General features: G+C 31.6%; 1 protein-coding gene across 1 annotated transcript in view; it reads left to right on the top strand.

Moving 5' to 3' along the window:
* Positions 1 to 21212, top strand: part of EIF3E (eukaryotic translation initiation factor 3 subunit E) — a 42138-nt gene extending 20926 nt beyond the window's left edge. Inside the window, exons 8-13 of the mRNA XM_081265984.1 lie at positions 7976 to 8102; positions 8894 to 8995; positions 10013 to 10122; positions 19598 to 19700; positions 20003 to 20137; positions 21034 to 21212. Of these exons, the coding sequence (XP_081122110.1) occupies positions 7976 to 8102; positions 8894 to 8995; positions 10013 to 10122; positions 19598 to 19700; positions 20003 to 20137; positions 21034 to 21072 (616 nt within the window). The 3' untranslated portion in view covers positions 21073 to 21212. The remainder of the gene's footprint in view (positions 1 to 7975; positions 8103 to 8893; positions 8996 to 10012; positions 10123 to 19597; positions 19701 to 20002; positions 20138 to 21033) is intronic.
* Positions 21213 to 21949: the final 737 nt, after the last annotated feature.

Below are 21949 nucleotides of genomic sequence, written 5' to 3'. Positions count from 1 at the left end.
TATATGGTGCATTTGACCAGAATGTTCTCATCTTGTAGACTTGTTACATAGGAAGCTATATAACAAACCAGAGGTTGCTTTGTAGATTCTTGGAATCAGAATAGAGAATTAGTTTATGACTAGAATGTTTACCTGGCACCATCAGGTTAAGCTGGACAGACAACCATCATTGCAATAGGAATATTCACTCTACTAGGACCATGCAATTTTTGCATGTGTATCACCTTAAACATTTGGTTGAACATTCTCAAGTTTTATTTTCATCATTCACTATCAGCATCCTTTACATTGCTCTCATTCCTCCGTATTGACCAATATATATTTAAATATGTTAATATCTTTTATTAGATTATTCTGTGGTCCTCTCATCTGGTGATTAATTAGTCTCAGCTGCTGTCTTGTTTACTTACTACTACTATGAGAGTAGGCCCTTATGGCCTGGTTCTTGAGAAGTACATTTTCCTGTATCCTTTATGCAGCCATCAAACTATTCTTATGAAAAAAAAGATGCTTTGAGAATTTCAAACTCAATATTTGAGTACATATTTCTCAGTATCTATGGAGATTTAATCAAACATGCATGAAAATGAGACAATATTTAGTAATAATTTAGTCAGTATTTTCCTTCCCTCCTGACTAAAACCTGTAAGTTTATCCTAAGAGTGGATTGATATTCTGAAAGTGAAGAATGGGGAGATGAGCCTGACCTGAATGAGCAGAGTTGACCTCAGCATGGATCCTGTCACAGCTGCCTCCAGTGTTGGTGATGCCTAGTGCTGGATTAAGGATACGGAAAGGTTTTCCTGAATTCAGCCATAGGAATCAATATGAATTGGCTTTCTATGCTGCCACTTTGTAGTATAACTACTTCTGGGTTTTGTTTTTTTTTTTTTTTTTTTTTTTTGCAATTGTGTATTTAGCCCAAAAGAAACGTTGAATTCATCTGGCTCTTAGAACATTTTCAAGCACTAAGGGAAATATAAACTAGAAAGATGAAAGTATTTGAACCCCCTTTGAAAATTCTATAATGAGTCACTTGCTGACAACTCTTGACTTTCATGAAATTAAACTTTAATTCATTACCTGTTGTTATAGATATTAGTAATACAATTGTGATTTTAAGATAAAAATCAAATTTTTACAAAAGGAAATATTTTAAAGCCAGCCCTCAAATTAATTCATAGCTTCTAGTACTTGCTCACTTTTTAAATTTTTAATAAAAAGCAAAGAAAAATACAACAAAGGCAATGAAAATAAAATTAACCATATGGTAAAAAATATTGAAATTACTAGTCTTAACCTATTAATTTCATTGAAAATAAAAGAAAATAAAACTTGAATGCTATAATATTTTAAAAATTAAAAATCATAAGGACAAACTCTTCTTGGAGGACATTCTCTACATTCAAGAATATCCCAGGTGGCATTATTATGTCAGTTAACCAAGGAAGGAATTTTGAGGGGTTTTGTTGTTCTTAAATGAATCCACTGAAAGGACTCTGGGTTATTATTTCAGAGTTGATAAAAGTGTGTGTAGATCTGGGGTTATAGCACAGTGGTAGAGCGTTTGCCTAATCCTTAGCGCCTCATAAAAAGAAATTTCTTTCTACAACTAAAAGTATTTTTTTAAGTGTGTGAATATGTGGGTATACTCTAACTTTATGAAGCAAATAGGCCTCTATTGGAACATACTTAACTTAAAAGCCTTCCTCTTTGGTGATCCAAATTAGTAATATATGCTGAAGCGCTATTGGATGTATGGAAGGAGAAATAGAATGATATTAGAGTTATCTTAGGGAATACTGTTTCAAATAGCCAATGGCCCTTAAATATTTTGGTCAACCCCTTAGTACTATTAAGAATTGTTGAATGTGATTTTCTTTGCATTGATTATATCTATTCAGGTTTTATATTTATTGATGTTTTAAACACAGTTTAAAAATTAGAGCAATAGTATATATTTCTTAATTGCTAAGTAGTAAATTGATTGGATTTGTGAAACTTAGGAGGTGAAGAATGACTTTCAAAAGACAATTTAGTGAAAAGAATGGCATTTTTAGTTTTTATATCTCTTTAATTGCTTGGTTAACATCTATGTTTGCTGGATTTTCATATCTGCTTTTAAACGTAATTTTCATTTGTTTTGATGGGTTTTGTTTAAAGTATATGAAGAAAGCCTAAGTCTCATATATAAGTCTTTTCTGTATGTAGTTAGAAAACAGGTGTGTTTATATCTAAACACCTATTCAGATTACTGTGAATATTCTTTTTGAATAATACAATAAAACTTCACATGTTTTTTTAAAAGTTATTTTTAATATGAAATCTGAAACCATATCATTAAACTTCTTGTTCTTAACTATATTGATATTCTAGACTTATTCATGTATTTTACAACTTGGAATGAATTTTACCCATGCATGACTTTATAACACACATTGGTTGTTTTGGAAATATTGGTGCAGTGAGTTGTGCAGGTATTCCAATGTGTTAACATTGTACAACATCAAAAAACCCTGCATTGATTGCTATCAGTGCCAAACCCATTAGAAAAGGCTTTAGGTATTTTAAAGCTGAAAAGCTTCCATTGATAGATAAAAAATTTTCCACAGTTCTACTTTTCTTAAAGTGTCTTTTTTAATTTTTCAAACAGCAAAAGTATTTCCAGTTTTTACAGTTCTTTGTTTATTTATTTATTTATTTATTTCCTGAAGGACTGGTTCACTCCATTTTCTAGAAGAAATCCTAATCTGAATAACTTTGATTTTGCTTCATTTAAGTGAAAATAGTGTTCTTTGAGAAAATGAGCTAATCATCACTGAAGCATTTTTTTTTCCCCACAACACAAAACACACGTGTTCAAAGTGCAAATTTCTGCCATTACCTGGGACTTTTCTCATTGTCTCACTAATACACAGCCCTGTCTTACAGTCAAAAAGATGTGAAAAGGGCAGCCCCCTCCTTCTTGGGAGCCTCCTTCGAAGCAAGTAAGCTTTATTAAGAGCCATATGAAGGTTTTGGAGGGGGAATGAGGTGCTGGGATCAAAGAGGAATGAAGTGGTCCTTGTGTATCCTTCAAGTATTTTTTATTAAAGACAATTATGACACTTAAGTATGCAGCAGGAGTACTTTGTACATTTCCATTTAGTCATACAGGGTATTAAAAAAATTAGTAATCAAGGTTTGAAGTTTTTAGAATTAATGATTTGTACTGTCTAATTGAAGACCTGGTTGAAACTGGCAAATATATATATATATTTAACTGCACAACTATGAAGGTAAAAATTAAAGTGCCTAGTATGGTTTGATGCCATGACCAAAAGATTTGTTAACAACTTAATGATTTTTAGTAACTTAACTGAATGGTGTAAATGTGTTATATTGATATTTTAAATGAATTATGAATTGGGAAAGGTGTGTGTGTGTGTACATTTTGGAAATAATTTTATGCATTTATCTTTGAAGTGGAAGTTCAGATGCCAGTACAGGTTAAAGTCTCTGAGATCATGTATATTATCATTTCTGCCATAATTTATTCTATTATCTAAAATGGATTTACACATTTGAAAAATGTTGAACTTTTAAGTGTAACATAATATATATCAGGTGCAAGGTTGAACCCTGGTCCTGGGCTATTAGAGGTGAGGCTTTGCTACTAAATGTAAATGCTGTCCGAAGAAGAATTCATTTAAAATACAATGCCTTCTTGTTCCCCAGTTAGAAAGAGAATGATGCCAAGTTCTTAGCAGTTTAATTTGCTTTCTATGTAAAAACAATGTGAATATCCTAAGAATTTTCAAGTTTTATTATTAACAGGACATCTAGGTGGTACCTCGGATTTGTCCTGCCATTAGTTTTCATATTTTTGTATTTTTTGATTACTAAATTTTCTGACTTATGGTTGTGAAACACTAGGAAAACTTCAGTAAAATTGTACAGTTGGAACATGGCTGTACTAGAGTAAAAAATAAACTGAAACCTTTTTACTTAGCTACCATGAAATAACATTTTAAAAGAAATACCGAGGCTCTTATTTAAAATAAAAACATGGTAGAATTTGATTTAAAAATGGGGAGGTATTGCCCATTTTCAAATAATTTATAGTCCAAACTAATAACACAGGAAGTAACACGAGAATACATTGGTGAGAATTGGAGAAAAGTTGGAACATCCAAATGAAAATTTAGACTCTTCAATTTGGATTGACAGAGAAAAAAGATGATAAACCAGAGAGGTAAAATAAAAGAATACACTGGTAAAATATAGGCTGTTAACATGGATTTATGTTTTTCCTTGTGTCTGAGCTAAATATTATTTTAAATATGATTATCATTATAATTGATAATCATAAGAATGGGTATTGAGATAGCTTTGAAAGAATTATCCCTAATCCCTATGTCATGACCTTCCTCTGTTTTCCTGTACATACTTGCACTGGATGAATGGATCACCTCTGCCTTAAAAAGTGGGGTATCTTTGCTTTGTTTAGAAATCCAGAACCATGGCAATGCTGTGTATTAGGGGTCTGCAAACTCTGAATCACTGGCTGATAAATCTTGCCCATGGCCAATGTTTTCCTATGCTCTCTCGATCTAAGAATAGCTTTTACATTTTACATGGCTTGAGGGGAAATGAAGTATGTTTTGTGATTTGAAAACTATATGAACTTTAAACTTCATTGTCCATAAATTTTTATTGGAAAGCAGCTTCTCTTACTAGGATATGTAGGTGTAGATATGTATATAGATACTGTTTGGCTGCTTTTGAAGTATACTGGTGGAGTTGAGTAGTTGAGATAGAGGTTATACATTATGCTTTGTCTCCCATTCTACTGCTATGGATGCTACAGTTATACCTGAATGATGTTTTTCATGCCATGTGTATTATCACACTGAAACATTTTGTTTACTTATATATTTTTATTATTATAAGTGAATACGTCAAAACAAAGAGACAGATGGACTTTAAATGTGCTTTTAAGGCACAATGGAGTGGAATTTTTTTCCTTATACTGGATTAGATAGTAAAGCAAGAAGTTCACACTATAATGTGCTAAAAGAATACCATATATGTCCACGTCACCAAACTGTACACTTATACCAGTATTTGCAACTAGTTAGAAAACAACTTTCAGAAAATTTAAATATTGAATCATAGCAGAATTTCCTCACAAAAATTAATAAAAATGAAGATTCAACCAAAGCAAGTTTCTTATTGGTTCTGACTGATTATAATTGGTATTAAAAATAAAATTTTCCAGTTAAGGAAAATTATTTCTCATTGGTGATTTTGTTAAAATTTTTTTTTTTAATTGCAGCAGCCAAAGAAACATGTCCAGAGAAACTAAGCTTTTTAAAAGCTAAAACAGTTGTTTATAGTTGAGGATATTGAGACCATATTGCTCTAGGGGAAGAATGACATTTTCCTAAGTGATAAAAATTGCCCATAACTACTACTGTCACACACTAAATGATTCACTATTAACTTTTGCTGCAGTCTTTGGTTTTTAGTCTGTTCAATATAAAATTACAAAGTAAAATGGTAAAATTCATACTGAAGTCTTTCAGTGACAACATATATGAGTCACAAGTAATGTCTAGCAACATACATTTTCTATTCTGTCCAAAGACCTTCATTTCTACAATTTTCAACAGCCGTATATTCAAGCTCAAATAATAGTTTCCAAAAATTTTAGACAATTAAGTACAAAGGAAATTTTCATATTTCAAAATTTAACCCAGTTGAATTGGAGGTGATTAATCTTAAGTGTAATGACACTTAAAGGCAATATCAAAAGAAGAATTTAATAGAATAAGCAATAAGTATATTAAACCCAATTAAAGTATATGCTTTTTGATTAATAGCAGTATTTAGTAGTACCAGTCTACAAAAAAAAAAATGTTTTGAAAGACAAAATGTAAAAAAGAGCTGGGTATGAGCTTAGTGGTACAGTGCTTGCCTAGCATTCATGAGGTACTGGGTTTGATCTGCAGCACTACCAAAAAAAAAAGTATGTGAGGTCTCATTTCAGGTCAGCATTAATTGATAAACATTTGTGTCAGAACCTCTAAATTTGAACCTAGTTAAGTGAAGTTATTGTTGATGAAGGAATTTAATTTGTAAATTTAGATTTAAAATTTTTTATATATAATATGTACCTACATTATCTCAAGTTTGTTTCTATCAGAAATAGATGATTTCCCAAGGAAGTAATTCTCCAGAAAAAAAATAATAAAAATATATATGGTATAATGATAGAAAGTCAAGATAAGCAAAAAAGAAATATGAGTTTAATGTCATATACAATAAACTTAAAGAATTTATTATTGCTGTATAATGATTTTAGACGAATTATTTGTGAACTCATAAGTGTCTGCTACACTAATAGTAAGAAAACAATTATGTCCTCCTATGCTTGTATGTGAGGTTGCTGGCAAGAGAATGTGGAGAATTATTAATTGTTCTGAATGAGAATTACAGTTTTTTAAATTGCCACTTGAAACTCAGAGTTCAGTTTCTAAGATGATACAACTTTTATTTTTATTTATTTATTTGTTTATTTTTTGGTACCAGGGATTGAACTCAGGGGCACTCGACGACTGAGCCACATCCCCAGCCCTATTTTGTATTTTATTTAGAGTCAGGGTCTCACTGAGTTGCTTAGTGCCTCATTTTGGCTGAGGCTGGCTTTGAACTTGCAATCCTCTTGCCTCAGTCTCCTGAGCTGCTGGGATTACAGGCGTGTGCCACCATGCCTGGCTTGATACAACTTTTATTTGGTACATTTTAGGTCTCTCTTCCTAGTTTTTTTTTTTTGTTTGTTTGTTTTTTGTTTTAATTTTTTAGGTGTAGATGGACACAACACAATGCCTTTATTTCTATGTGGTGCTGAGGATCAAACCCATGTCCCACCTGTGCTAGGTGAGCACGCTACCACTGAGCCACAATCCCAACCCCTAGAAGTTTTTATATTCTTGAATGGATATTGATTCTTTTTATACCTTGCCTTGTTTAGGGAGCATTTAAGGGAGGTTGAGTGGCACTATATAGTATTAAGTGTTAAATTCTAGGGTTCTCTTAAAGTGTATTTGTAGGGAATCCACAGTACAATAAAATAGAAAAAAATTATAGACTGAGAGAACTTGGAAGATAAGATATTTAAGTTGGACTTTGATGGATGACTAGGATTTAGGTTTTTAGGGGTATACTGGGAGAGCAATTCATGTGGCGTGAGATTTTAGGGTTTAAGTGTTCAGCCACTAAACTAGCATGAAACCTGGCACTCAGAGGTGCCCACTGAGTACCTGTTAGGTAAATAAATAAGGAGTTGTTTAAGGAATTTTTCAGAAGAAATACATGGCATGACAGAGGGGGTTATCCATTCTTGATTGTCATAGCAAGATTTGTTAAATATTAGCCAAGGCTCTGTTGACATTACCTGACATCTGTTCCCTTTTTTCTGATTGCTTTTGCTATTGATTTAACCCAGATTGTGTAATAATGTAATAGTTGACTTCTCCCTATTGTTTCCAGTATTTCATCCCTGATTGTTACATTTGTGTAAGTGCTTGATTTTCTAATTATGATGATTGTTTTGCACCCAGAAAGTTTTCACATAATTATTCTAATGGCTGAATGAAAAGTCATAACCTTAGTAGTTTTTCAGAATATACCAGCAGCACATCTACTTAGCCTTTCAAAGTCAGCAATTATATGTAATACTTAGTTTTTTAAATGAGTCTTTCATCTCACTCTAAGTTAAATACTAGCTGGATTGTCATTTAGATTACTATAGTTGAATGCGCTTTCTTTAATTCCTTGGAGGTGATGTCCTTACAATATTTATTCTTCAGTGTTCATTTTCAGGCTAGTAAAACAGTGCATCTGATGGGCGCTCAAGTGTTTAACTCACACTGGGTTGTAGACGTAGAAAACTAGATAAGTTACTGAATATTAACTATTATTTTTACCTTAGATATCTTAATGCAATTCAGACAATGTGTCCACATATTCTCCGTTATTTGACTACTGCAGTTATAACAAACAAAGATGTTCGCAAACGCCGGCAGGTGCTAAAAGATCTAGTAAAAGTTATTCAACAGGTAAAACAAATCTTTATTTTTTTTAAAGTACCACAACTTTAGGTCTAGTCTGATTTTCTAAAATAAGACTCTTATTTCTTAAGGTAAAAATGTACTGAAAATAGGAGAGAAGCATACATGAAGTTTAGAAGTCAGAAGAGATTTAAATTAGCATTTACTGTCTTTATGTCCAAGATATTCTTATGTTAGGTGTGATATGAATGATTATTGCTGTTTGCTAGGTGACTACTTAATGCATATGTGTTGCTCTTACTGCAAAGACAAGCTATCTGGAGCTGCTTGTTTGGGAGATCATTAGCTGCATAATTCTAGAGGAGTGACCTTTAGAATAGTCTTCAAGTTGGGCATAAGCCATACAGCCCTGCTGATTGATTTGTAGTGAGCTCCCCTCCCCCCCTCCAAAAAAAAAAACCCATAAAACACCGTGGATTAGGAGAAATTGTAAAAATTTTATCCAAGAATAAAATAAATTACAAAGAAGTAATTGTCACTAGTAGGGTAAGAAAGAATATATCTGTACCTGGGAAAGTTCATCATTGTTTATAAACTAAAGGACACTTTGGTCAAGCTTTTGGAATGATTTTAAGATGAGAATTTGGAGTTGAAAAGTATTACAACCTTACGGTGATCTGGAATCAGGATTGTAGGAATTGCTTTTTGAAGATGAAACTAGGCTATTTGCTATGAATCAATGGTAAAGAGGAAGAAAACAGGAAGAGTGGGATCATTTAGGAGCAGTTGATAAACAGGGTTTAATCCAATCTAACTGGACATTTGACTTAATTTTACAGGAGTCTTATACATATAAAGACCCAATTACAGAATTTGTTGAATGCTTATATGTTAACTTTGACTTTGATGGGGCTCAGAAAAAGCTGAGGGAATGTGAATCGGTGAGTATAAATATTTACTTATAAACTAATTAAATTTTTGAATATTATAGAATTAATCAGTTGAATCAGAAATATGTTAATCTTAAAATGGCAGATTATTTGGAAATGTTAAGAGTGAAGACATTTTTAATGTTGGCTTATATGTATATCTGTTAAGTTAGTTTGTTAAAACAGTGGAGGTATTTTGGGCTGGGATGGTAGCCCGGGTGGAGTACTCATCTAGCACATGGGAGGCACTGGATTCAAATAAATAAAGGTATTGTGTTCATCTACAACTTTAAAAAAATGGAGGTATTTTAAATGCACACATGAATACTTAATTAGGTAGGTCTTTTATATGTATAGGCTGGGTCACTGTGAATTACATGTCACAACTGTGATTCACTGTTTTGTTTTATTGGTGGCTGTCTTCAGAATGTTGTAGTTATGAAATAACTCTGGTGTTTCTATTGTTTAATTGAAACTTGAATTAGTTAATGAGTTTTGAATTACTAAAATAAGAACTTACCTGATAAGCATAGTTCCATTTACTAGATTCTCAGGTTACTAGTCATCAGTTTTATCTTTTGTACTCAGGCTAAGTTGACAGGCTAAGATCTTATTTCTCTAAAAAAAAAGTATATATATATATATATATATATTTTATTTAATATATGATTTATTTAATATGATTTATTTAATATATGATATATATATGATAATATATGATATATAATATATGATTTATTTAATATATGATAATATGATAATATATAATATGATGACTGTTATTTAAAGTCATCAGTGGAATGAGTTTTGAGGTCTTTTTTCCTCAACCATTGTTTTACTGCTTGTTTAAGTTGTTAGATGCTAGAACATATGGAGTGTCTTGAGGGTGCTGTGGTGTAGAACTCTGTTTAGGTGGTATAGTCGTAGTGATTAGAACAGTAAGTAAAGCAGACAGAGCGTTTGAGTCAGGTTTTGAAAATTGCTTGTGTGAATCATTAATTTTTTTTTTTTTTCATTTTACACACATAGGTGCTTGTGAATGACTTCTTCCTGGTGGCTTGTCTTGAGGATTTCATTGAAAATGCCCGTCTGTTTATATTTGAGACTTTTTGTCGAATCCACCAGTGTATCAGCATTAAGTAAGAACTCTGATTTGATATGTATTTTTTACTTTCAAATTCCTGGAATTTTCCGCTTATTATAAAATAGTTATACTTACTAGAATCCCAGTTAATTGGCTCTTTATTTTATTTCACTTATAGAATAAAAAGGAAACAATTTATTAGAGATTTATAAAAAATTAACTTTTTTGATGCTGCAGACTCAGAAAAATTTTTAGTTTTCATGTGTGTGGCACAGCATAATTTTTCAAAATAAGAAGTTTAAGGTAGTATAAGATTCTTAGTTACTTGGTAAGGAGTAAATACTATTGTACCATTACATAGGAAGAAAACCAAAGTTACCAGTTTTAAAAGGATTTTCAACAGTAGTTGAAATAAGTAGTTAGCCCTCAGTAAATTTTAAGTTTTGTTGAAAGACTACATTTGGTAATCATTTGTTAATTAAGTTTGTTTTATTTAATTACCTATTTGAATTCTCATATAGTAAACTCCTGTGACATCCTAAAATGTTGAAACATGGAAAAATTATGGTGAATTTTAGTTGAAATTTTCTTTTATGTGAGAAAATTATTGGGAAAAAAATTGTGAAATGTACATAACCTATTCGAAACTAATTTCACATTTTAGAGTTTGAAAAATAATTACTGCCTTTGGCCACAGATGAAGTCAAATAAAAACATAAAAACTTAGTACTTTAATGTTTGCCTCTGAGGAATTGTGTGTAGACCAAATCCTTTTTCTTTAATGTTATTTTAGTGGGCTGTTATTTAAGTGATTATCAGGAAGTGTTTATCCAGAGTTAGAAGTATAGAGATCATGGGACTTTTCTTGTTGATCTTGAAATTTAGTTTTATTTGTACTTTACTAAAGCATGAAGACATAATTTTAAAAATCTGTCTTACACAATACATTTATAGTCTGAGATAAAGAGGTAATAACTGAATTCATGCATTGTTTGTTCTTGAGATTTATAATTAGAGCTTGTGAGGGAAGAATGTTAGCATTTTGGTGTTCGTTGTGGAATTTTCTCCATTTATCATTAAAATGTGGTCACTTGGGTGTTTGGGGATTTTTGTTTGTTGTCTAGAACTTCTTTACCCTGGTTGTGAACCCTTTGAAAGGTTCTCTCTCCCTTTTGTGTCTTTATCACTGACTGTACTAATTTTGTAGCACCTAGCATGCTTTGTACAGTGTAATATATATATATATATGTATATATACATATATATATATATATAGTATAAATATTTGTTAAGTGAATAAATTTCTTTTCTTCTTTGTAGTAGTAAGCTAACATTTTTTAACATTACAGTGTTTGGGTTTTTTTGGGGGGGTTGAGGGGTACCAGGGATTGAACTCAGGCATTTGACCACTGAGCCACATCCCCACCCCAGTTTTGTATTTTATTTAGAGATAGGGTCTCACTGAATTACTCAGCGCCTCCCCTTTGCTGATACTGTCTTTGAACCGACCATTCTCCTATCTCAGCCTCAAAAGCTGCTGGGATTACAGGCCACACCCAGCCCATTACAATGTTTTTTAACTTTGTGTTTTTAATCAAAGGTTTTTTCAAATTCTTACTGTTTGCTTTTATTATCTTCTAGACCTTGGATTCACTATTTTATTTCTTAAGATTCAGTTTCCTATGTTTAGCAGTGAAATAAATTTAAGTATTTTTCCTGTCTACTTAGGAGAAATGTATAGCTCACTCAAAGAAGATAATAAAGTAGGAATGTTTCTGTAAACTGGTCTGTAGTATTATTATTGCCAAATAATTTTCAGATTTATCATAGTGTAGATTTTTATTTTTTCTTTGATTCCTTTAATTTTCTGCTAGACAAAGTCTCTAAAACATTTTCAGACTAAATTCCTGGTGGTTTTCCAAAGTTCAATAATCTTTTTCTTCTGTAGTGATAGTACTTGCTTTCATTTAGGGTTGTTCAAACTTTAAAGCTCCCTGTGGAATGTTTCACTAACATGGACAAGTAAGAATACATAGAAAGAAAAGTAAAGAATACACAGATTAATATATTTTCTCCAAATATTAAGGTAGAATTTTTGAGCTGAAAGAAATGTTGGGAACTTTTTAACCCACCACTACAGTTATCTAGATTAGACTCTTCAGTAGATGTTTTTGCAGTGATGGCAATGTTATATCTCTATTATTCAGCATGGTTCACTTGAAAGGTAGTTTACATTTCAAGTTGTAGATCCATGGATTTCAAACCTTGAGTGGTCATGATGCCTATGTATCATGTAAACTAAAGTACTTTTTTTCAAATGCAGTATTACATATATTTGTGTATGTGTACAAACAGATCAAAGCAGGGCCTACTTATCCCATAGCTCTTTTTCTACTGACAACTAAGAATTCATTTTGGAGCCTTGAGACTTCTGAAACAAAGATTTACAAAACACAGAGTGTAAGTCCATTAGCTGGGCAACTTAAGGCTCAGGCCATTAATCTTACTTGGGTCTTATTTAGTGTCAGAACCTAGGGTAATAGGTTTCTGTACCTTACTATAAATTCCTTTTCATTGTAAACAGTTTGTATTTTCAGAAGTAATAGGTTTAGACCATTTAGCCATTTAAAGTGTCAGTTGAGCCAGAGAGTAAAGATTAAATCCCAAAGTTTGTGTTTAACTCAGAGTCTCTGTAGCTTTGTTTTACACAGTTCTTTGTAGCCACCTTGAATCAAATTTACTAAAAGTAAGCTGTTCTGTGATATAGCCAGAATACCTGGTTATTCCAAAGTACAGCCAGAATTGAAAGTCACTACATTTGGTCACCATTTTTTTTGCCATGAAATTACAGCCTAGTATAGTAATGGAATGGGAGATCAGTGATCTAATATCTTATATAATAAATAAGGTAGCTTTTTTTTTTAATTGGTTGTTCACAACATTACAAAGCTCTTGAAGGTAGCTTTTTTCATGTTTTTAAAGCTGCTCCACTGAATTAGAAATACAGCAGCTGAAAATAATTAATATCAAGTAATCATGTTGGGCTTTCACAAATGCAGCAAACCTCTTGATTCAGATTCCAAGGACTTGGAATTCATGAAAATGATCAATAGAACTAATATTTACTTTTAAACATAGCAAAAAAGCAACCATTCTTCAATTCAAAATGTTTCATTTATTCTTGTACTGGGGGTTGAACCAAGGAGTGCTTAACCACTGAGCCATATCCCCAGTCCTTTTTATTTTTTGAAATAGGGCCTTGCTAAGTTGCTGAGGTGGCCTTGAACTGGATATCCTTCTGCCTCAGCCTCCTAAGTAGCTGGGATTACAAGCATATGTCACCATACCCAGCTCTATTCCAGAGGTTATTAAACTCAGCTTTACATTGAATTAATCTGGAGAAATTAAACAACTTAAAAAGAATTGATTTTTCTGGCCTTGCCCAAACTTTCTGAATCAAAATTGCTAAAAAAATATATATATATATATATATATATATATATATATATATATGAAGAAAGGAGAAAAATACTAACCAAATTATATTGTTATATCATGTACAAATATGTAACAGCACCACCATTATGCATAATTAAAATGTACTAATAAAAATATAGGGAGTAAACACTTGAAAATGAGTGAAAGCTTCTCCAATGATTCTTTTACAGTCATACTTAGGGAATCATTGCTTTATCTAAATTAGTGATTCTGATTACATAACAGAATCAAGTGATAATCTTTGAAAAGAAATAAAAATAATGGGTGAACACCTAAAAGACAAAAACACTCTCTGAAATAGGGGTAAAATCTATACTGTATTTTTGTAAAAGGCTTTTAAGTAATTTTGATGCAAACTTGTGTTTTCCTAAATCTTAACATCATTTTTTGGTTTTAAGAATTATAGGAGGGCCCCACTCCCATGCATGTCCTTTGTTCATTTTCTCCCATTATTAACATCTAACAAAACCATAGTAAAATATTGCACCCTGGATGTTTTACATGGGTACATTCAAGGTACAATTACCACAAGGACCTCTCAATTTGAATTGTTCTTACTTTCCTCCCACTACTTTCTTATTCCCTGCAACCATGCTTCTTCCCATTCTATAATTTTATTTTGAGAATGTGCAAAACCTTTTCTAAAAGGTAGTATTCAAATTTTTGAAAGAACAAATAAACAATGTAGTAATTAATTAACAGCATAACCAATATGTATAGTTCAAAGAAGAACACGTTATAGAGAGTGTCTTCTCAGGCCAGTCACTGGGGAGAAAGCTGGGAGTATCCCCTCAAAAAACTTAAAATACAGAGGAATAAGTAGATATTAAATAAATGCACAAATGAATATAAAACTGCAAATTAAGAAAGGTGTTTTGAAGAACATTATTTAGTGGTTAGCAAGAAGTACATGGACATATTTAGTGTATTGGAAAAATGAAACAAGTAATTTAGAAGTTTTGGTGAACCCTGATAAATCTTTAAATGAAATTTCCTAAGCACCAAACTGGATTTTTTTCCACTGAATACTAATTATGACACATTATTCCATTCACTAGTTCATGTTGGCTTGCCTCTACCTCTAATTACTGTATATTTATTTGATATTTTATCTTTTGAGGGGGAAAAGCATATGTTTCTGGCCTTTTGCCTGTCCCTCAAAGGACACATTTTAAATGCTGAATAGAATAGTGAAATTTGTGGTTTATTAAACAACTCTACAGTCATGATATGGAACATTCTTACTTGTTGACTATAAGCACATGTGATAGTCATATTTTTATAAAAATGCATGTTAAGGATGTTTTTATCAGTTTATATACAATCCTATATATTTGTAGGATAAGTTACAAATCTGTTTATTATAAAATATGCAACATCTGTCAAAAGAGATTACCCATGGTGGGTTTAATTTAGTATAACTGGATAGTTTATCAGATGTGTTGTGTGTCTGAAATTTAAAAGCTGTTTTAAAATAATTCTTGGACCAGTTTTCAACTGTAGATAAAAAAACAAAGTATGGAAGTAATATTTTGAATGTGTATGATAAACACAATGGTGCATACATTAATATGATTTCCCTAAAGAGAGCTAGTTTTGGCTTTTCACTAAAGAAAGTATTTGCCAACTACTCTTACGGATTTTAAATTATGATGTCATTACTTATTTTATGAAGTAACATTTTAGATCTTTTTTAAAAAAATATGTTTTTAGTTGTAGATGAACCCAATACCTGTATTTAATTTTTTTATTTTTCTGTGATGTCAAGCATCAAACCCAGTGCCTCACAGGTGCCAAGCAAACACTCTACCACTGAGCCACAACCCCAGCCCTACGTGTTAGATCTTAATAGTTTTTCCAAAATTCTTATACCACATAAAAATTCATATCAATAAGCATAAGAATTATACTTATTGATAGGAGAGAGAAGTAGAACATGGCTAGACTGAGATAGTTTCAAAGACCATTATCATTTAACTGTAATATAAGGTAGTGTACTCTTTTAACTACTGGAAGATATTGAAAATTCGTTATTACATGCAGCATTTAACATTTCTCAGTTTTCTTCTATTTTTCTTCTATTTCTTTTCAGTTTCACAGTTAAACACAGTTTCTACTTAACACTTATTTTTTATTTCCATACCATACACTTACTAAAGACCTGAAATACTTTTCTTTGGAAATATTAGCCATATCGTTCAGTAAAAACTAGGCCAGAGGTTCACGTATCTTAATGCCTGAAACAGCAGTATTTATGTTTATAGTGAGATTATATAAAGAAGCAGTTAATAAGACATAGGAAATGCTGGACTCCAAAATTCTTATTTACCCAAATCTTTTAAGATAAGAAGTGTTGGTGGGGGGTGGTGGTTGATGGCTATGGGAGAGTTCAGAGAAGGGAGACCCATCTAAAAAGATTAGGCACTGAAGACTTGATAGTCCCTACATCAAGATTTACATATATATGTTCTTAAGTGGGATCACTGGTATTAATTACTGCCCAAAACAAAAGTGTGTTTTGTGCTAGAATCGTGAACATACTTAATTAAAGAAATTGAACTGAGTATAGACTATTTTTGCTTTGTCTTTTGAATTAGTACTTAACTCTGTCTTATTTAACATTCAATATGGTATTGTCAGGACAAGTAATCAAAGATGTATGAACGAGATTTATAGAAAATATTTACATGTCTCCTTTAAGTTACCTATAGACAAGGTTGAGATTTTTGGTGTAATCTAAATGTAGAATTTATTTTTTTAATGTTTAAAATCTGGATTGTATTAGATATTTTTCTCATTCTACATTTGATGCATTTTATCTTTTACTTAGTTTATTGATAAAGTGAGTGATTCCTAATAACATCAGGACAACTTAAGCCAACTTTTTTTTTTTTTACTTTAAGTTTTCCTGATATTATTAATTCCTCCCACTTCTAGTACTAGGGATTGAACCCAGGGTTGCTTTACCACTAAACTACATCCCAGCCCTTTTTTATTTATTTATTTTTGATATAGGGTCTTTTAAAGTTGGTGAAGTCCTCCTGCCTAAGCCTCCCAAGTAGCTAGGATTACAGGCATGTGCCACCATGTAATTATCCAGCTAAGATAATACATTTTTTAAACTTTTCAAACCTTTACTATTTTTGTATGACATTATTAGAATGGAAAAGAATTGTAGACTTTGAGAATTTCTGTTAATCATTAATTCCATTTATTGTATTTTCATGTTACTTAAAAGAAACTAGACTATTGCCATATTTAATTCACTGTAGGAAAGATTGATGGCTTAGATAACCTGAGACACCATCAATAATTTACTAACAATTCTTAGACCTTATTTCAGGTTTTTCTTTGACTTGATTCACTAAACAGTACGAACAGTAAATCCCCAAAGTGCAGTTAGAGCTCACAGCATGCAAATCATTTGGGTCTTGCAAAATTGTCTTGCAATGTTGAATTTTTTCCAGCCGTGTTGGAATACAAGATTTAGAATATGGATTTAAAGAAAGAGGTGGGATAAGAGAATTTTAGTGTAGTTACATAAATGGATTTTTTTTAAATCTTAAAATCGAAAATTAGATATAATTTCCTCAAGAAAACTGTTGGCAAAGCCCTGAACTAGAACTGGCAAACACTGTGCCTTTCATATAGTCCTTCAAGTTTTTCTTCATTAGTCTTAGTTTATATATTTTCAGAATTAGGTGATTATACCCTGTCCTACCCTCCTGTTTAAAACTCTAATGGCCGAGATCAGGTGATATTTTAGTGTTAGTATCTAACACAGTTCATATTTTATTGAATAAATGACAGGGAATGAAGAGAAGTGGTTTGGTTTGGTCTGCATGTGGTATTCATGAGGGAGAATAATGAGATGTTGGAAACCTGTTCAAAACAGGTTCCTCTGTTTTGAAGGGAGCTTGGGAATAAACTGATTAGTTGGGTTTTAAAATTAACCTGGTAGCTCTGTAAAATAGATTGCATTGAGATTTAAGAGGTTAATCAGTTGGAGAACTGGGAAATAGCAATGGAGGCTAAACTAGGAAAGGGACTAAAATAAGATTCAATCTATTATTAATTGTCTCCTGTGTGAATGGCATTGTGCTAATTGCTGGATACATACTAGTAAAGAAGGAGAATATAGTGCATGCTCTTTGGTTACATATATATGGTCTTTATTAAAAGTAGATATACAACAAAATAACCTACAGCTATTATTGATACTGTTGAAAAGGAAGGGGGTTGGTTATAAAAGCACCAAATAAATGCATCATAGTTTGAAGAGGTGTCTTGGAAGGCTTATGAGTATGCTGTTTTAGCTGAGACCCATGTTAACAGCTCTAAGTGAAGAAAAGGGTGAGTTGGCCTATTTAAGCAGATTTCACAGCATGTGCAAAGGCCCTGAAGTAGTTAAGAGTATGGCGTGTTTAATGAACAGAGAGGTTTAGTATGGCTTGTGGAGATGAGAGTCTTTAAAAATGAGAATAGATGTGTAAGGAACTTTAGATGAGAAGTTATGATTAATGACAGAAGGATTTCTTAATTGGGCATAGGCAACAAGGAGAGGAGTCTTAACTTAGGTTTCAAGACTAGATATTTTGTTATTACTTTAATAGCTTGTAAGTAGGTTCTATATTGTAACTTTAAAAATTTTTATACCAATTGTACATATCTATTTGCTATGTAAAAATTGTTTCTGCTTTTTAAAAAAATATAGATCTTAAAGATTTCAATTTCAATAGTTATTTTACTTTTGCTAACTGAAGAAAAATATGAGTATAAAATTTTGGAAAACTTGTTATTTATTTCTAAATTAGCAGCTTCAGATTTGCTTACTTTAGTGCACATGAGAATGGAATTTATATTTCTCTAAAACAAGTCAAGTACTCATGAAAAATAAAAGGAAGCCACAGAAAACACAATTATAAGAATTCTTCCTTAAAAAAATACCTTTTTGTTTAAATAAAACGGTACTCTTTCCTATTTTGGGATTTTAGAAATCACCTCTTCATAAATTTGTACCTTTGTATTGATAGCCCAACTTAATTTTCACATTTTAACTCCCTGTCGATAAACATGAAATAAGGGTACCACAGAGAAATTATTTTTATAAAGGTACTTTTATTAAGTAAATTTAGGTTAGATTTTGGTTGGGAGCTCTAGAATTACATAATTATAAGAGTTAATTATACTAATGTCTTAAATATTTGCATTTTAAAGGTGAGAATGCTATCAGTTCAGGAATTGTAGTCTTTTTGCAAGGAATTATTTTGTTGATGTTTTAATCAAACCAGTGATTACACCAAGGGGCTGGCTATTGTGTAATATTATCATATATCATATATGCGTGCATATATATTATATTCTTTAATACTATACATGCATACATAGATACTCTCCCATCAACTGACTGATGATTTAGCTGCTATAAAAGCTAGTCCTTTGTTTTAGCCCTGATAAATCTAGCACTGCAGTGGTCATCTAAAATCTGATTATAAGTTGAAAAAATATAAAATACAGATTGATTGATGTCAGAAAACATTTTTAGATGAAGGACTTAAAGAGTTTGTCTTTCTGATTATCTCAGTTTGATAGCCATTTAGGTTATGTGGTGTACATCTCTGTGGAGAAACCCAAGTTTGTAACACAATCATACACAGTATCCTTTTGCTTTTGTTGTTTTTCATTAGATTATACTTATTTACTGATGCTCCTTATAGGTTTACTTTGTATAATCATTATATATCATAAAACCTGTTTTTCCCTCACATTGTTATGTATAAGGTGGTACACCAGAAACCAGAAGGATTTCTATAAATACAGAGCATAGTACCTTCCACTCAAGGATCTTATAGTCTGGCTGGTGAAATGAAAACATTACAAGACAGTAGACATAAATATGAACAATGCAGACATGGTATGTAAAAGAATGTAACCCAGAAGTCTCTGCACAGAGTGGATCAAACACTATGTATGTAAAACAGGTTTTTGGCCTGGTTAATTAACATTGCTGTTTTTACTTTTTTTGTTATTAGTATGTTGGCAGATAAACTGAACATGACTCCAGAAGAAGCTGAAAGATGGATTGTGAATTTGATTAGAAATGCAAGACTAGATGCCAAGATTGATTCTAAATTAGTGAGTATTGTGTTAGTTATGGTACATACTAAATCATAATCACTGATTTTTTTACTACTTCTGGGAATTTTCTATTAGTACATTTAATCTATTAAGAATTTTTGTTTCATTTTTTTTAATGCATAATAGTTCTTTGAGGTTAACATCAACCTCTTGTTTTTTCTTGCACATAAATATTGTTATTTCTGTACAGTATATAAAAATATGTGCAACAATATGTAGTATTGTCATGTCATGCTCATGCCTTACTGGGAAACATGTCATTAGCATTACAGGAACAGTTTTCCTCTACTTCATTTTAGGGCCATGTGGTTATGGGTAACAATGCAGTCTCACCCTATCAGCAAGTGATTGAAAAGACCAAAAGCCTTTCTTTTAGAAGCCAGATGTTGGCCATGAATATTGAAAAGAAACTTAATCAGAATAGTAGGTCAGAGGTAAGAACCACTTATTTTTTTTCTTTCTGTCTGGGATTTAGCAAGAACATAATTGCTGCATGAATTTGGAAAACATTTCAGTATCAGATTTTTATCTTTCCAACTTCATAAACATCTTGTTTTAAGAAATTACTAACTGAAAATAATTTTCTATGAAGTATTATATATGTTGAGATTAAGGAACTGAAACAATTTTGTCTTCCTGTGTGACTTCATTAACTCATTTCTTCAGGGTTTCAATATTTCATTTAGTTAGTAGTTGATAACATACCTACATGTGTAGCCTTCTTGTGCTTGAAATGTGTGTTCTTTCTAAGTAAAAGAAATGTATCTATTAAAATGTTGGTCTTGTTTTACCTATTAATGCTGGTTCTTTACAAAATTCATTATATCTTTTATCTGATGTTCATATTTAACTGTCAAAAATAATGCCCTATTTTGGTAGAGATCCTGTATATTAGATATTGAGGGAACTTGAATGACCTTGTAATTTTGAGATTCCAAATCATCCTTAATTCTCTTTTTAGATGTTAAGATTATATGTGGCTGGGCATTAGGAAGTTGTTAGGTAGGAGGAAATTGTGGAACATTCAGGTACTCCATTTAATTGAGATTTTAGAGAAAGATTAATTTTAAAAGAAAAGGATGAATTAAAATGGCATCTTTCAACCAAGTCTAGAATAACTGAATTATTAATAAATTTTATGATTTCTTTTTCTGTTTACTCCAGGATCACTTTGTATCGATTATTGTTTCAGTGTTGTTGATGATTCTGTTATTGTTATATTTTGCTATTTGCCAAAAGTTATATTAATGCTGTATCACTTTTTTATATGTTAGCTTTTTCAGAAAGTATTTTCTATTTACCATGTCAATTTTTTTTCTGCACATTTTAGGCACCCAACTGGGCAACCCAAGATTCTGGCTTCTACTGAAGAGCTGTAAAGAATACATGAAAAAGGGGAATATGAAATAATAAAGCCAATATATAAAGGGTGACACATTTTAGAAGCAATTAACATATTCAGTGTACATTTTGAAGAATTTAAATAAAATTGGCTGTGGTTCATTTTCATTTGTTGTGATTTTTTTCCTTGTATGTGCAAGTATGTGTTTTTAACTTTTTATTTTGGAATACTTATATATTCGTAGAAAGTTGAAAAAATTGTACAGTGAGGTCTTTGTCAGCTAAACCCAGTTTCCCCTCTTTCATTATTATTTTTTTTAATCTTATAAAATATCAAAACCAGGTTAGGGGCTGGGGCTGTGGCTCAATGGTAGAGAGTTTGCCTCTCGCATGTGAGACACTGGGTTCAGTCCTCAACACCACAGGAAAATAAACAAACAAAATAAAGAAACTGTGTTAATATACAACTAAAAATATATTTTTTTTAAAAAAAAACAACCAGGTTATTGACATTGGTACAATGTGTGTGAATGCCTCTAAAGTATTTTATCACATGTATAGATTTGTGTAACTGTCATTGCAGTCAAGGTGCAATACTCTCATTAGATCATTTTCATGTGACCTTTTTGTAACTATAACTAACCTAGCAGCTCTGATTCCCCAAGAAAAACTAATCTGTTCCCCATCGCTATAATTTTATCATAATGAGAATATGACAAGTAGAATTAAAGTTAGCCCCCTGTGTCTGCAGGTTCTGTATGCAGACTTGACTTTTCTGGTGATTATTTCTTTAATTCACCACTTATGTAGTAATTTTATTGTGTTATGCATTATAAATAGTCTAAAGATATGGCAAGAAGTGCCTAGTTAATATCCAAATACTATTATTTTTTTTTTATGTAAGA

Source organism: Spermophilus citellus (assembly GCF_964194105.1).
Source record: "Spermophilus citellus genome assembly, chromosome: 14".
Classification (NCBI taxonomy): Eukaryota; Metazoa; Chordata; class Mammalia; order Rodentia; family Sciuridae; genus Spermophilus; species Spermophilus citellus.
Note: the sequence above shows the minus strand (reverse complement) of the source record. Positions and strands in the feature narration are given on the sequence as shown.